Below are 15720 nucleotides of genomic sequence, written 5' to 3'. Positions count from 1 at the left end.
AGACCCCAGCAGGGGTAGGTACCTGGTCCATGAGATTGAGAAAAGGGGTTAGGTGTTCAGGAAGACAGAAAAACAAATGGACTTTTTATTTTATTTTATTTCAAATTATTTATTTATTTAAAAAATTTTTTAAGTTTTTTCAATGTTTTTTTATTTTTGAGAGAGACAGATCACAAGCGGGGAGGGAGCACAAAGAGAGGGAGACACAGAATCGAAACAGGCTCTAGGCTCTGAGCTGTCAGCACAGAGCCTGACATGGGGCTCAAACCATCAAACCCACAAACCGTGAGATCATGACCTGAGCACGGGGCTCAAACCCTCAAACCCACGAACCGTGAGATCATGACCTGAGTCGAAGTCAGATGCTTAACTGACTAAGCCATCCAGGCACCTGGAAATGGACTTTTTAGTCAAAAAAGAAAAAGAATAATGAGTCCCTTATATTTGGCTGCTCAGACCCTTTGTGGCAGAGAAGACCCTAGAATGATTCCCAGAAGGTTCAAATGTGTATGATGTTTCCCAGGGGCAGACTACCAGTCTTTACACCTTATGTGGACGCTGCTGCTGATGTATAGACAAAAGCTAAGTAAATATTAACATTCAGAGTGAGAGAAAGATATGGAAGAGGGATCCACCGTAGTGATTTAAATGGCAGTAGCTGCACACATTCACCATGGTTTTTCATTAGCAGAAATAGTGACCTTTTGAGCTGGATAATTCTTTGTTGTGGGAGCAGTGGGGCTATGGGGGGGGGGGGCACTGGAGGATGTTTGGTAGCATCCCTGGCCTCCACCTACTAGATTTGAGTAGCACTCACAAGGTCCTGACAACTGAAAACCTCCCTCCACACAGTGCCACCCACATGTCCCCTGGGGAGGCAAAAATCTACCCAGTTGAGAACCACTGCTCTGTCCCTAAAGTATAGCTGTGTAACAGTACCCCACTCCATCAACATGAGAGGACAAATGATTTAATAATCACGCAGTTATTAACATTGGGTATAGAATTAATGAAAAAGTTAGGGGCGCCTGAGTGGCTCAGTCGGTTGGGCAGCCAACTATGGCTCAGGTCATGATCTCGCGGTTCGTGGGTTCGAGCCCAGCATCGGGCTCTGTGCTGACAGGTAGCTCGGAGCCTGGAGCCTGTTTCCGATTCTGTATATCCCTCTCTCTCTGATGCTCCCCTTCTCACACTTCTCTCTCTCAGAAATAAATAAAACATTTAAAAAATTTAAAAGAAAAGTTAGAAGATGGTGGTGAGGAACCGGCACAGGACATCCCAGCATAAGTGGGAGAGGGAACCTGATCGGATATAATCCCATCTCTTCTCTTGTCTGCTGCTTCCATTCAAATCTTCCCAGTCTTTGAGAATTAAGTCAAAAGCTACATCTTCAATAAGGCACATACAGAGAAGTATTATTTCTGTTTTTCTGATATGTATTTAGCATTTTAAATTAAATTTTAATTACATAAGTAAAAATGAGTTGATTTTTAAAAATACTGAAACATTTTATTTCCAGCAATATAGTAAATTAGAGAATCTGAAAATCCTCCTACCACACCTAGAAAATTTTAAATATCGCAAACATTCTTTTAACTATTAGGTTAAGTACGTAAAAAGCAAAAACAATGTCTGCCAACCAAAACTGGTGACCAGGCATCAAGCTTGTGAACTGATGTGTTAGTTTTCCTTATGTTTGTCCACAAGGCATATGAGTTCTAAGAGCCATAGATCTAAGAACAGGGCCTTGAATCTAGGCAAGGAGGGGAGCTGGAACTGAAAATCCCCAGAAAGCTGATCCTTCCAGAAAGGTGGAACTGAAAACTCCCAGAAGGTGAAAAAAGGTATGGCCTGGGAAGTGAGGAGGGTGAGGAACAACAGTGGATTAGTACCAGGCCATGATGTTAGCCTGGTTTTAGCCTTGTTCTGCATCATAAACAAAGACCCCTGAGTACTCAAAGTCAAGGTCCTACCCTCAGTGAGATTTAGATTGTACATTTACATTACTTGGATTGTATAGGAGCCTGCATGCTGAAAAATCACACAAACATGACCCTGGCAGGTTTTAATTCTGCAGGGAAGCAAATGAAAAAAGCTTATGAAAGGACACATTGCCTACTCTAGCTATGGAATCTCTACTGAGGACTTCCACGACTGAAATATAAAATACCATGGAGTAGCCCCCAAGACTGAGAGCCAGCTGAGGAACAGTAGGATTAGACTGTCTAGAATTTTCATATTGTAGAAATAGTAGGTAGAGTAATCGAAATTGCAAATATTATCTCCCAGTTGTCTTTACACATTTACATGGTGTTTTTTATTGTAAGGAAGTTTCATTGTTTTTGTTTTCTCCTATCATTTTTATAGATCTATTTTCATAAGAGTTTTTCATCCTTCACTTTTTAGTCCATTTGAAATATAGTTTTATTTACTGTGTGTGATAGAGCACTGACTTTATTAAATTATTATTTTATGTAGATAGCCACTGTCTCACCACTCTGTACTGAATAGTTCTTTTCCCTACAGCTTTGAACCATCACCCTAATCATATTCCAAATTCCCATGTGCTATTCTGTTCCTTTATTGTTTCAGTGTTTTTCAGATATTTTATAGAGTTGGGCACAGTAAGAAATGAATTTTCCTTATAACCTGATTCACCACCTATGCACACGCATGCTCACACACACACACACACACACATACACACTAAACAAAATGTTCATTAAGCAACACCCACACCTGATAGGTGTGTTACACTGATAATTTCCCTTTTCTTCCAATTCACTAAAAAAAATCTGGTGGTAACTGTTGACTTACTTGACCACTAATGTTTTCCAAGTTGCAATCCAGAAAATTCTATTTTATTCCATTAATTTCTTGGTATTTCAGCATCATGAACACATCAATATTAATTTTGTGAAATATTATGATACATCTTTATATCTTTGTTCTTTTTTTTTTTAAAATAGGTGTTCCAATGTCCTACATTTTCACTCTTTTGTGTATATTTTTTTTGGAATCAAATTCCACAATGAGTACTGCTTGGATTTTGACTGATTTTTCACTGGATCTGTAGAATAATTCAGAGGGGAATTAATGATTTTCTGATATTGTATTATCACCTGTGATTTAAATCTCATTCGACTTGGGATATTTATTACAGTTAATTTTTTCCTTTTTGAAATATGTAAAAAAATAAAAATTGTACGTATTGAAGGTATGCAACATTATGATTTGATATACATATATAGTGAAATGTTGCTACGGTCAACAAATTAACATATTGTCTCACAAAGATATTGGTTTTTTGTATGATGAGTGCACCTGAAATGTGCTGTCTTAGCATATTTCCAGTGTTCAACAGTATTATTAAGTGTAGTCTTCATGCCTGTATATTAGCTCTCTAGTCTTACCCTACAGAATTGCAGTTTGGTACCTTTTGATCAGCATCTCCTCATTTCCCCCACTCCCCCAGTCTGCGGTAACCATCCTTCAAGACTGCTTCTACAAGTTCAACTTTTTTCTTTCTATTTTTAGATTCCACATAACAGTGAAACCATACAGTATTTGTCTCTTCCTGTCTGGCTTATTTCACTTAGCATAATGTCTTCTAGAGTCATCCATGTTATTGTAAAGGTAGAGAGAATTTCCTTCTTTCTCACAGCTGAATAATGTTCCATCTTCTTTTATCCATCCTTCTTTCTATGGCTTGTCTTGGCTATTGTGAACAATACTGCAGTGAGCATGGCAGTGCAGATACCTCTTTAAGTTCCTGATTTCATTTCCTTGAGGCATCTGGCTTTTCCTTTAGGAATATCTGGTTTTTCAGCTTACATAGTGACTAAGGGGGCTTTGCCTCTCATTAAAACATACACAGAGGGGAATGGTATTCTGATTCTGGTTATCTAAAAATTTGATAGTCTACTACTGGGGCGCCTGGGTGGCTCAGTCGGTTGAGCTTCCGACTTCAGCTCAGGTCATGATCTCACAGTCCATGGGTTCTAGCCCCGCGTCAGGCTCTGTGCTGACAACTTGCTCATACCCTGGAGCCTGCTTCAGATTCTGTGTCTCCCTCTTTCTCTCTGCCCCACCCCTACTCACTCTCTGTCTCTCAAAATAAAATAAAGACATAAAAAAATAGTCTACTACTACAGTGTTGGACTAATTTTGTGTTAATTATTTGGAAATAATAGTAACCTGTTTTATTACTAAAACAGTTGGTTGCGTTTTCCCTGTAACTGATATGAAGAGTTGTTGCAGTACTGTCCTATTCCTTAGTTTGTACAAAAAGGTATTGAATTGATGGATTATTACTCAATGCTATACCCTCAAATTAAATGCTACATTGTTGAAAACATGAAGAAATGTGCCTTTCTAATATTCAAATGGAACTATGTCCCTTTTACATTGTTCTTTGAAACGATTTTAAAGAAGTTTAGGAAGTAGAGAAATAACCAGTATGCCTGGTACTAAGTGACCAGCAGGAACTTTGTTTAATGAAGACTAGCTAGCATCTTTTCTTTGTAATTTTAGAACATTTTCCGTCATACTGCTGAATCTTTGAATTATGGTCGGTAAACCTGGCTTCATTTGTGTAGAAGCCAGCTACATTTTCTAATATTTCCCTTTCTTTTGATGCTGCCTGCATGAAATTCCAAAAATTTTGAGAATAAGCTGTGCTTATATAACACCAGTCACATTGTTCCTAGGTTTTGGGGATTCCAAAGGGAAGACTTAGAGACTGTGTGTGTGTGTGTGTGTGTATAGACATACATATACATACACACATACATGCTTTTATTATATACTTTTTAAATATATACTTTTATATTCAGGTTAGGCTTATATCTGTTTGGGTTTCTTGTGCACGTTGATGAATTTCTGTTCTAAGCTTATGGGATTCAGGAACCACATGTATTTTATTAATTTTTTAATTTCTGTTTTTTAATTTACATCCAAGTTATTTAGCATATAGTTCAATAATGATTACAGGAGTGGATTCCAGTGATTCATCCCCTATATATAACACCCAGTGCTCATCCCAACAAGTGTCTTCCTTAATGCCCCTTACCAGTTATCCCATCCCCCCCACCCACAACCCCTCCCACAACCCTCAGTTTGTTTTCCATATTTAAGAGTCTCTTATGTTTTGTCCCCCTCTCCGTTTTTATATTATTTTTGCTTTCCTTCCTTTATGTTCATCTGTTTTGTATCTTAAATTCCACATATGAATGTAGTCATATGATTGTTTCTCTGACTGGCTTATTTCACTTAGCATAATACCCTCCAGTTCCATCCACGTAGTTGCAAATGGCAAGACTTTGTTCTTCTTGATTGCCGAATAATACTCCATTGTACATATATACCACATCTTCTTTATCCATTTATCTGTCAAGGGACATTTGGGCTCTTTACATACTTTTGGTTATTGTTGATAGTGTTGGCTATAAACGTTGGGGTGCATATACTCCTTCAAAACAGCATGCCTGTATTTCTTGGATAAATACCTAGTAGTGCAATTGCTGGGTGGTAGGGTAGTTCTGTTTTTAATTTTTTGAGGAACTTCCATACTGTTTTCCAGAGGGGCTGCAGCAGTTTGCATTCCCACCAGCAGAGCAAAAGAGATCCTCTTTCTCCTCATCCTCACCAGCATCTGTTGTTGCCTTATTTGTTAATGTTAGCCGTTCTGACGGGTGTGAGGTGGTACCTCATTGAGGAACCACACATATTTTAGACTCTATCACATAAGTATTGTGCTGATCATATGGCATGTAAATAACAGATGCTGAAAAAAGATGATCATGATTCTTCACTTCAATATGAAATTTAATTTGGGAGGAGCTGACAATTGCAATAAGGAAGGAGCAATTTTCTTGTGTTACTGTACAAATTTTGAATATTAAGTTTAAGACACCATATTTTATTCTTATTCAGAGGAGTTGTTTTATAAAGTCAGTTAAACTTTGTATGGTAAGAAGCATCACATAAATGGAGCAACAACATGTTAAAAATAGGAAGGATTGCTTCACTTTCATGTAGGGATGTTGGCCTCATGTTACAGTGGCTTTCTGACTATTTCTCTAAGGATTCTAAATGTTCCATCTACATTTTAGGATGTAACATGGGACTTCGTTGACTTCTACAGTAAAATAAAGGAGAGCTCCATATTTCCCATGTCTGCCTCAGCCAGAATTGTTCCATTTTTCCAGTTTTTTATGTTCTGGCACATTAACTCTTACAAATAAAAATTTCTGCTTTTAAAGCATGTTTGGAAACACTGTCCCGTGTCCTATGCAAGAAATTTTAATTTGCTTTCTCCACTACAAAGAAACAAAGTAGACTTTTATTTCAAGTGATAGGATTCCTAAGTGGACCCATTAAGGTCCTACTGCTGTCATTTCTCTGAAGATTTCAAATTGCTTAAATGTCCATATACTTAAAAGTTTTTAATTAGGAAAGTAAAAAAGAATTAGGAAAATAAGAGACAAGTATAAGTTACCGTATGACTTTAAGGACAGTTTTTTTAAAAATATTGTTCAGACCCTGAGCAAACAGGTATAGACTTAGAGACGTTTGATGTCATGGATGTTTTTGCAACACTACAAAATAGCAGAAAAGCATTGCAGTTGTGGTTTTGGGGAAGTTGAAACAATGTCCATTGAGTTCGGTGGACATATTTGTTGGCTAATTACAAAATATTTGAAAGATAGAGGCAAAACTTTTTATACATTTTTGATCTTCTGATAGGAAAGCAAGGTGCAGAAGCATCTGCAGAGTATTACAAGAAGCAAGGAGGCGACAATGAGGGCTTGGAAAATGGCCTGACACAAAGAAAGTCTACTGGAGCATTCAGATGAAAGTGTGAATGTTTAAAATATGTTGACCACACCGTCTATCATCACATTGCCATGTTGCTGCATTATAAGTTTATTTCATCTTTGATTCATATTTTCTTTCATTTAAGATCACAGTTCAGTAGTTTGAAAGCAATGAAAGCTAATTCCATTGTCATGAGAATGTCATATCTTTGAGAGTCAGTACACATCACTGGTTGTACGAATCTGGACTCAGCCACGCCTAATTTTGTATTAACATACGTCATTGTCTCGATATGTGATCTAGGGAAAGATGGGTAACCTTTCTATTCCTCAGCTTCCTCATCTATGAAGTAGGAATGATAAAAATGGTACTTATGTCATAGAACTGTTGTAAAAAATGGAATGATATGAAAAATATGTAACTTAGGCAATACATGATAGCTTTTGTTACATTCCCCGATGAGATAAATGGTGAGAGGAAGTGAAGTGGGGAATTATTCAGCAATTAATATATTACTGATATTTCCCCTATGAGTGCTCATTTAATCCTTTATGCAGTCTCAGGAAATATGTGTTGTGCCATTTTACAAATGAGGAAACTGAGGTGTCCAACATAAAGATACTTTGTATTGCCCTGTGAGCAACCTTAGGCAAGGAACCTGACAGTGGGCTGCTACCTTGTGAAAAGGGGGTGAGAATCCATATTCTAACTTCCTGATAAGTTAGAAGGCTCCAGTGAGCCACATCACTGAAAAGAGTATGATGTCCTGGAGTCACCTTCTGGAATATTAAGGCCTCCTGCTAGGAGTGGTAATGCTGTCGTGTCCTCTCCAGTCCTCCCGCAAGAAAAACGGTCTGTCTTCAGCCCTACGAGGTGCCAGAGAAATAACGCAAGGGTCAAAATAGCCTTCTCGGGGTGTTCCAGCCTCTAGAGACTCTGGCAGCTCCGTGGCCTGCAGCTCCACGGCCCGGGTCTCCTCCTTCTGAGCAGGGGGGCCTTCCCTGCTTAAACTCCAGCTGGGCAGAGACCAGCAGTAACGAGAGACACTTGTCTCAACCCTGGGGGGAAGACTCAAATCTCCAAAGACACTGTCCTGAAGCAACAAGTGAGCAGAGTTTTAGAAGATGTGAAGGAATGTTCTATAGACACGCCGTAGACATTTTGACCTTCTGTGGCTCCTTCCCTTTCTGTAAGTTAAGATCTCCTGTCATACAGCAGCTAAGGGATAAACCAAACTAGTTCAGCTTTCTAAGGATCCATGCAGGACCAGCAAAGAGCTAACTGCCATGAGCAGAGGCTGCAGCAATGCAGACCCTTCTAGATGGGTACGGTCATTCACTCTTTGTCCTTCCATGGCTGGCTTAGTTCACTTGTGGTTGATGTCCTTGGGGTCCATCCGTCCGTGTTGTCGCATGTTGCCAATATCCATCTCTTTTAAGTGAGTGATGTTCCCCTTTATGTATAGACTACATTTTTCAGGGCTCTTCATCCATCAGTGGATTTTAGGATTGTTTCCACATCTTGGCTATTGTGATCGGAGCCTTAATATAGTTAAGTTCATAGAAGCAAAGAATGGAATGGTGGTTGCCAGGCATTGGATGAGGCAGACTGAGGAGGTATTCGCCGGAGGTGTTAAGTAAGTTTCAGTTACGCAAGATGAATAAGTTCTAGAGATTTACTGTATGACATTGTGCTTCTTGATAACTATACTTTGTGTGTGGTACAATCTGTTAAGATGATAGATCTCATGTTAAGTGTTGTTATACCACAGTTAAAAGAAATAAATATGACATTTTTTTTTTTTGCCGATGACATCAGGGCAGTTAAATAATCTGAATTTTGCTTTAGAAGGACAACTTTGGTGTTGTTATAGAAAGTACATGGAGGAAGAGAAAATGTAGCCAAGAGAAGTTAGGAGGCCATTTGTCTGGTCTTGGTGAAAGGTAATAGAGTTACAGGAGAGGAAGAAAAAAGTATAGGAGAGACCGGGCCTGAAAATTAAACCGGTAAAGACTGATTAGCAGGAGAGAAGCATACAAATTTATTTGATATAAGTTTTATGTAACACAGCATCCTTCAGAAGGAAATGAAGACCCAAATAAGCAGTTAAATCTGAGTATTTTTATGCTAGGTTTGATGAAGAGTTGACAATCATGGGGAAATATGATAGGTCAGAGTATAAAGTATAATAAATGGAGAAATTTAGCAAGGCTTGTTTGTTAGGATTCGTCTCTGCCTGCCTTTGTCTTCAGAGATAAGGATACTTCTTTCCTCCAGGTGTGGTGAGGGAACTTCTCAAATGAAGGTTTTATGACCTGTTTCGGTTGAGAAGGGCAGCGGGAAAGTCAGAGTGACTTTCCTGCTGCTGCGGTTTCCTCATACTCCTTCAGTGTAGAATATTCAATATCCCAGGGCACCTGGGCTTCTCAGTCAGTTAAGTGTCCAACTTTGGCTCAGCTCCTGATCTTGTGGTTTGTGAGGTTGAGTACCGTGTCAGGCTCTGAGCCTGTTTTGGATTCTGTGTGTCTCTCTTTCCTCTCCCCCGCTCACACTCTTCTGTCTCTCTCTCTCAGAAATAAATAAAAACATTTAAAATATTGAAAAAAAAATCAATATACCAAGATGACATATTTTGAGGGCAGTGTGTCCTGAATCACCTCAAAGGTATATATTAAAAGTGGCTGGAAACAACTGGGCAAATTTGACTTACATTTCAGAGGTGGAATCAACTGAATTCTCCCTATGTGATTCAGTGTTACCAGTCAGGGGAAGAGAAGGCTAATTCATCTCCCTTGGATATTGAGTTCCAAGTACCTGTGGGATATCTAGGTTTAGCTGCTCAGTAGATACCCAGAGCTATGGACCTGGGGATCAGGAAGGAACGGCAATGGAGCCAAGAGTTTTGTGAATAAAGGATATTAGAAATAATAGTTGAATCCAACAGGGGAGTGTCAAGTTGAAAAGTAAGGCCAGAGAGCAAAGTCCCAGGGGATACCATATTTATGGGTAGTTGGAGGAGTTGGTGTGGCCAGCAAAGTGTTAGAATCCTGAAATAGAAGCGAGGGAAAGGGAATTTCAAGGCGTGTGTAGTTTTCGGTGATGTCTGATATTTTGGGGATATCAAATAAAACATGAAATGTGAAAAGTGGTAGTCAGGCTAAACAAATAAGGCCATTTCTAACCTATGATAACGTGGTAATGTGGTAAGATACCAGAATATGCAATAATGGGGGAAGGTAGAGACTGTGTAGAAGATTCCTTCATGAAATTGACTAGTGAAGTAAATTTTTTCATTTGACAGACAGACAGGACTAACTTTTAAAGGTATCCCAGAGCTAAAGGTGAAGAGGAAGAGTTTACAGAATACAGAAGCTTAGGACCAAATATAAAAATTCTTAAAACATTTTCTCCTGCTATGAGTACCTGGTCTTATTTTTGGTGTGCTCAGCAAATGCACCAAAACATGTAAATTTCTTGAGTATGACTGACTCAATTTTTTCCCTAGATAATCGAATCTTGTTAAGATCTGTCTATCCCTAGGTGTTTTTGTTTTTGTTTTTTACTCAGCACTCTTGTAATTCTGTGAGCAGTTATTTCAAGCTTGTGCTCACGAAGCACTTCACACTAGCTCTGTGTGCTTCACTGTTTGCTAACTTTGCACCTGGTCATTGCTTAAGGAAGCATTTTTGTAAAGTTTTAAATGTAATTAAAAGCGATGTTATGCTGTTTAGGTTCTCTTTTTTCCTTTCCACATTTTTGGCTCTGCATTCTGCTTTTAATGATACTACACTATTGAGCATGAGACCGAGAAACGTCTCATGCATATAATGCAGTGTCCTCCCCCAAACACAACCCTTTACTTCCCTTTAAGAGTAACTACCACTATTCTGATTTTTATACGGTCGCAGCCTTGCTTTTCAAAATTGTTTTATTACGCAGGTGTATATCCCTGAATATTATAGTTCATTTTTACTTCCTTTTTTCAAGACAGGTTTTTAAAGTATCTTTTCAATTTTAGGTTCATTTCTTTCCCTTTTCTAATTTATCTGTTGAAAGAACCAGATCATTCATCTTGTAGTCTTCTCACACTTAGATTCTGTTGATCACTTTCATGGGGTGCAGTTTAACATGTTTTTCCCATCCTCTATATTTCCTGTAAATTGGTAGTTGGATCTAGAGACTTAATTTCAGGACTTCCTCCCCCTTTATTTTATTTTATATTTTTGGACAAAAGTACACTTAGGAAGTGGTGAAGGGACACACAGTTCAGTGTTTAGGAGGGTTGCAGCAGTTCATGTAGAATGCCCAAATCTGCAACATCATTGTGTCAGATTTCTAGAATTTCTTCATTTATTTGTTGGATACGTTCTTGTAAGAACTACAAATAACACGATTCCGGAAAGGAGTCAAAACAGTTACTTCATTTTCTACCTTAGGTTTCCTTTGTTTTTACAGTTGGACTGTTTCTATGCTATCAGCATATGGCACTCCTTTATACAGTGCTCATTCCCTGTATCCTTGTCAGCTAGAGATTTTAAGAAGATTAAGATTATAGCCTTAGGCTTTTGCTATTTGGTTAATGTAACAAACCCTTTCTTCAGCTGTGACAATGAAAGAGAATAATAAAGGGAACCAAATCAATGTTGACAGAGGAATAATTCTTCAAAAGAATGTTACATTAAGAAACTGTTGGGGCACTTGAGGGTTCAGTCAGTTCAGCATCTGACTTCGGTTCAGTTCTTGGTCTCATGGTTCATGGTTTCAAGTCCCAATAGGGCTCTGTGCTGACAGCTCAGAGCCTGGGGCCTGCTTCAGATTCTGTGTCTCCCTCTCTCTCTGCTCTTCCCCTGCTCATGCTCGCTCTCTCTCTCTCTCTCTCTCTCTCAAAAATAAACATTAAAAAAGAGAAACTGTTGATAGAGCATTGTTATTGATGACTTAAAACTGCTTTATATGTATTGGATCTCCCATAAAGGTAACTTTACTACTTTTTGTTTTCTTTTGTGGCTAATAGAACATTCCTGTGTACCAGTGGAAAAAAATATCACTTTAGAAAGACCTTCTAATATAGAACTCATATGCCAATTCACAGCATCTAGGGATGTGAATTCAGTAAATGTGACATGGAAAAAAGGTGATGAACTACTTGAGAATTATCTCATCAATGTAACAGGAAGCATCGTGTATGCCCAGTATATGTGAGTATACCACATTTTAACCTGCATGGCTAGGGGAAATAGGTTAACTTCTAAACATCTTTGCTGATGGGGCATTCTTTCCTTTGCTGTCTCTTGAAAGTTATGCTAATATTCTATTTTGAATATTTATATAACTGTTAGAATTGTTTCTATTTTAGAATTTTGACTAAATGCTGAGTCTTTTTCAATTTGATCAAGAAGTGTTTTGAGAACTAAGCCTATATTAACAAATTCTCTTTAGGTTTACCATCATTAATAGCAAACAAATGGGAAGCTATTCTTGTTTCTTTGGAGAGAAAAAGGAACAAAGGGGTACATTTCATTTTAAAGGTCAGTACTAATAATTGATAGAGTAATAATTTCAGCATTATATTTTGAGAACTCTAAATATCCAAGTATTTAGAGTTACAAGACTAAACATAATGACCTGAAGGAGAATCGTATACTTCTCTCTGAATGCTAAGTGGTGACCTTATAAATGGAGCTTCCCAGTCTTTCCAGTGGTAGACTTCGCATTTCCCAATCCATTCGCCATCCAGCCTTCCTCCCCTAGATTAAAGCACAAATCTTAGTTTGAAAGATGGGCTCCAGGTTATCTGTAAGTCATAACAGTCTCTCAAGTTTATTTATTTTTTCATTTGGTTAGCCCACTCAACTCAGAGCTTTTAAATCATCCGTCTAGGGATCTGTTAGTACCTCCCCTGGACTGTGAGAATGGGCTCTGGTGGTCTGTACCTATCAGTGACTCCAAGACTTGGGGGTTTTAGGGATCCACCAAAATTAAAAATAATATGGAGGTGCACAAAGGGTTGCCTGTTTTGGGGCCCTCAAATAAGGACACACTCCAAAATACAATCCATAGCACTCTCCTGTGGAACAAACAAAAAAGGAAAATCAAAGTATTTTACTTTTTCTGTCATTAAACCAAAACCTTAAAGGTCTCAATCTCATAATAAAGACTAGTCATTGAGTTGGATAATTATCTTCATGAAAAACCCTTTTTTGTGATAGATTCATGAACCACAATGTCCATGCTGGTATTTGGGACACGTAGTCGGTTGCCATATTTATTATTTTGGGCTTTGCTTTACATTAATTTCCCAGGATACATGAGAAATTATTCTCTACTTTTCCTGAAAATTGTGAAGTGTGGGTAGCTGCTCTGACAAAATATGAATATTATCTCCAAGGCCCCATCAACTGCAGAATGGCTTGCTTCAGTATTGGCATGATTTAAGATGGTTCGCTCTTACACCCCTCCCTATATTCCCTCTATACTCACAGATTCATGTCCTTCATGTGGTTTTGTAAATGTTCCTACTTGGTAAATATAATAAATCCTTATGTTTATGAAATTTGGTCTCTGCAAAAGCAGAAGCTATTACCATCCTTTGATTATTTTGATCATGTACATTCTCTCTTAACCTCCTTTCCTCTGTTTGGTTAATTTAATTTAGTGAAGGATAGATACACTATGCATTTCCTTCTCTTATTCCCTTCCTCCCCCTGTCTTTTTCTTTTCTTTCTGTACCCCCGTTTCCCTCCACCCTTCCTCCCTTTTTTTCCTTCTTAATGAGCTAAAAGGATATTAAACACATGCACACACATACAACCCTACTTAGCATTTTATTGAGTCTCCTTTAAATGTGTAAAGAAATCCTATAAGTTTTAAGGAAATACTCATCAAATCTTCAGGCTTAAAATGATTCTAGGAGATTCAGTTTTTTAAAAATTTGCTTTCCTCCCTTCCTAAACGGTTCTGTTTTCTAGAAATATGTACTAGTAAATGCTTGTTCAGAATTTAAATATTAAATATATTACACTTTTTCCTATTATCTCTCTTATAATAAATTACTTAAACCATTATTTGGTGGTGATTGTTCCTGCTGCTAATGTGGAGATTAACAGAAGCATTTTACTTTTCAATATACCAATACATTTAATGCCGAGTGTTCTTAAGGAAGGCCTCCCGATTCCATATGTATTTTGAGTTATCTAGGCTAATTTTGGCTGGTGTCAGGACCATCAGCACAAGGCCTAGGTTCGAAATCAAATGCTTGGGGAATGAATAGAGCCACTGAATATTTACTATATATTTTCTTTTTATAGTTTTCTTAAAGTAGTTTAGTTTAGTTTATTGGTTTTTAGTGCCCACTTAACATTAATGTAACTTTTAAGTATGTACTGTATCTTAAAGTTATCTATAAAATTAATAAGTCTGGCCTTTCCAGATTGTCTTTTGGTAAAATAATAATTTCCTATAATTCATCTAAATTGAATATTGCTTGGAAAAATTTTCATTTGATTACAATTTAAAGGCATCTTTAGAATAATTCATTCATATCACAGTTATTTAGTTAAATCCATAAGATATATATTTTTATAAATATCCTACTATATTATTTCTCCACATGGCTTGCTTATGGTTCTTCCCAAGAAGGATTATTTTTCCTTAGCAATGCTACAGCTGAGTGTGGTTGAAAAGGCTTTTTTATCCTCTATTTTAAATTCAGCCAAAAAAAAAAACAAAACATTTTGCTATTGACTACATGAGTCAACTATACCGCATGAGCTTGAGTCCTCAGAACAATTCATCAGCAAAGTCCCTGCTTTGGCCTTTATGGGAGCTGGTTGGTTTATTACCATAAGACTGTAAAAGGGCTTCAACATCACTGATTAATACAATGCAAACTTTGTGTGTTTGGCTGTTGGTGTCAGTACAGGAGAGAGAGCGAAGTTATACTGGAAGCTTGCAAGTGCTAATATGTCAGTGATTACCTTTCACTCAAGAAAGATGAGTGGTGGGCTACAGTGTTTCTTGGCAGTGGGTCACATATTCTGACATAGTTGCTGAAAACAATATTCATCAATGTTAAAATCTCTTAGTAGAAAGATGCAGAAATTTAGTTGAGGAAGGACACGTAATAGCACACAGAACTTTTTTGAAGTCATGGTGAGATTTTGATAGTACCAAGTACTGCAAAACCTGTCTTGGAGTAGCCATCTGCCTTTACTAGGAAGAATCCAAGGGGTCAAAGTATAGAAGAGTAGCCTAATAGAATTCAGTTGGAACTTCAGCTTCAAACCCTAGTGTTGAAGTCTAGTTAGCTATCTTTGACTATGTGGGAGGGTCTTCTTCCTAATTTGATAATACCTTAACATCTTTGAGCCAAAAGGTGACACAGGCTGATTGTTTTCTAGTTCATGAATATGCAAATATAAATCTCTCACCTTACGACTCCATTGGGCTTTTACTGTCACCAGGTACATCCCAGATCCCATCTTATTAGACACGAGTTTGAATTAGCAATTTTGCCATCTTCAAACTTGGGATTCTTCCAATCCCAGGATTCTCCCCTGTCCTGCTTTATCCAAAGTTTCAAAAGGTCAACAGAACACATTCAAATGCTATATCACTGTCCTTCTTTGCATAAATATTTCCAAACATAAGTAGCAGCCCAGAACCAATTGTGACCTCTGGAGAAATTCAAAGAAACTTATGTTTCCTGGCCTTGGTGCATTTTATAAGTTAGATCCACACTGCTATAGCCGGCCATATAAAGTATAGCAGAGCAGTGGTTAATGTCCTTTTGGCCACTAGTGATAGTCAAGAAAACAGAGGAGATGAAAAGAAATCGAATTTTGGTTTTATTTCCTTGTAGCATCACTAAGTCACTGCACAGTTCATTGTCTGCTGTCTGCA

The 15720-nt window shown here is 37.8% G+C and overlaps 1 protein-coding gene across 2 annotated transcripts in view; it reads left to right on the top strand.

Moving 5' to 3' along the window:
- Positions 1-15720, top strand: part of EMB (embigin) — a 41592-nt gene that overhangs the window by 14811 nt on the left and 11061 nt on the right. The window contains exons 5-6 of one of the 2 annotated variants that reach the window (XM_039234170.1): positions 11834-12017; positions 12259-12347. The exons of the other annotated variant lie outside the window; for it this stretch is intronic. Of the exons in view, the coding sequence (XP_039090101.1) occupies positions 11834-12017; positions 12259-12347 (273 nt within the window). The remainder of the gene's footprint in view (positions 1-11833; positions 12018-12258; positions 12348-15720) is intronic. 2 annotated transcript variants of the gene reach the window in all.

This window comes from Hyaena hyaena, unplaced genomic scaffold, assembly GCF_003009895.1.
Source record: "Hyaena hyaena isolate Hyena2069 unplaced genomic scaffold, ASM300989v1 scaffold_83, whole genome shotgun sequence".
Taxonomy (NCBI): domain Eukaryota; kingdom Metazoa; phylum Chordata; class Mammalia; order Carnivora; family Hyaenidae; genus Hyaena; species Hyaena hyaena.
This window is presented reverse-complemented; position numbering and strand designations above follow the sequence as displayed.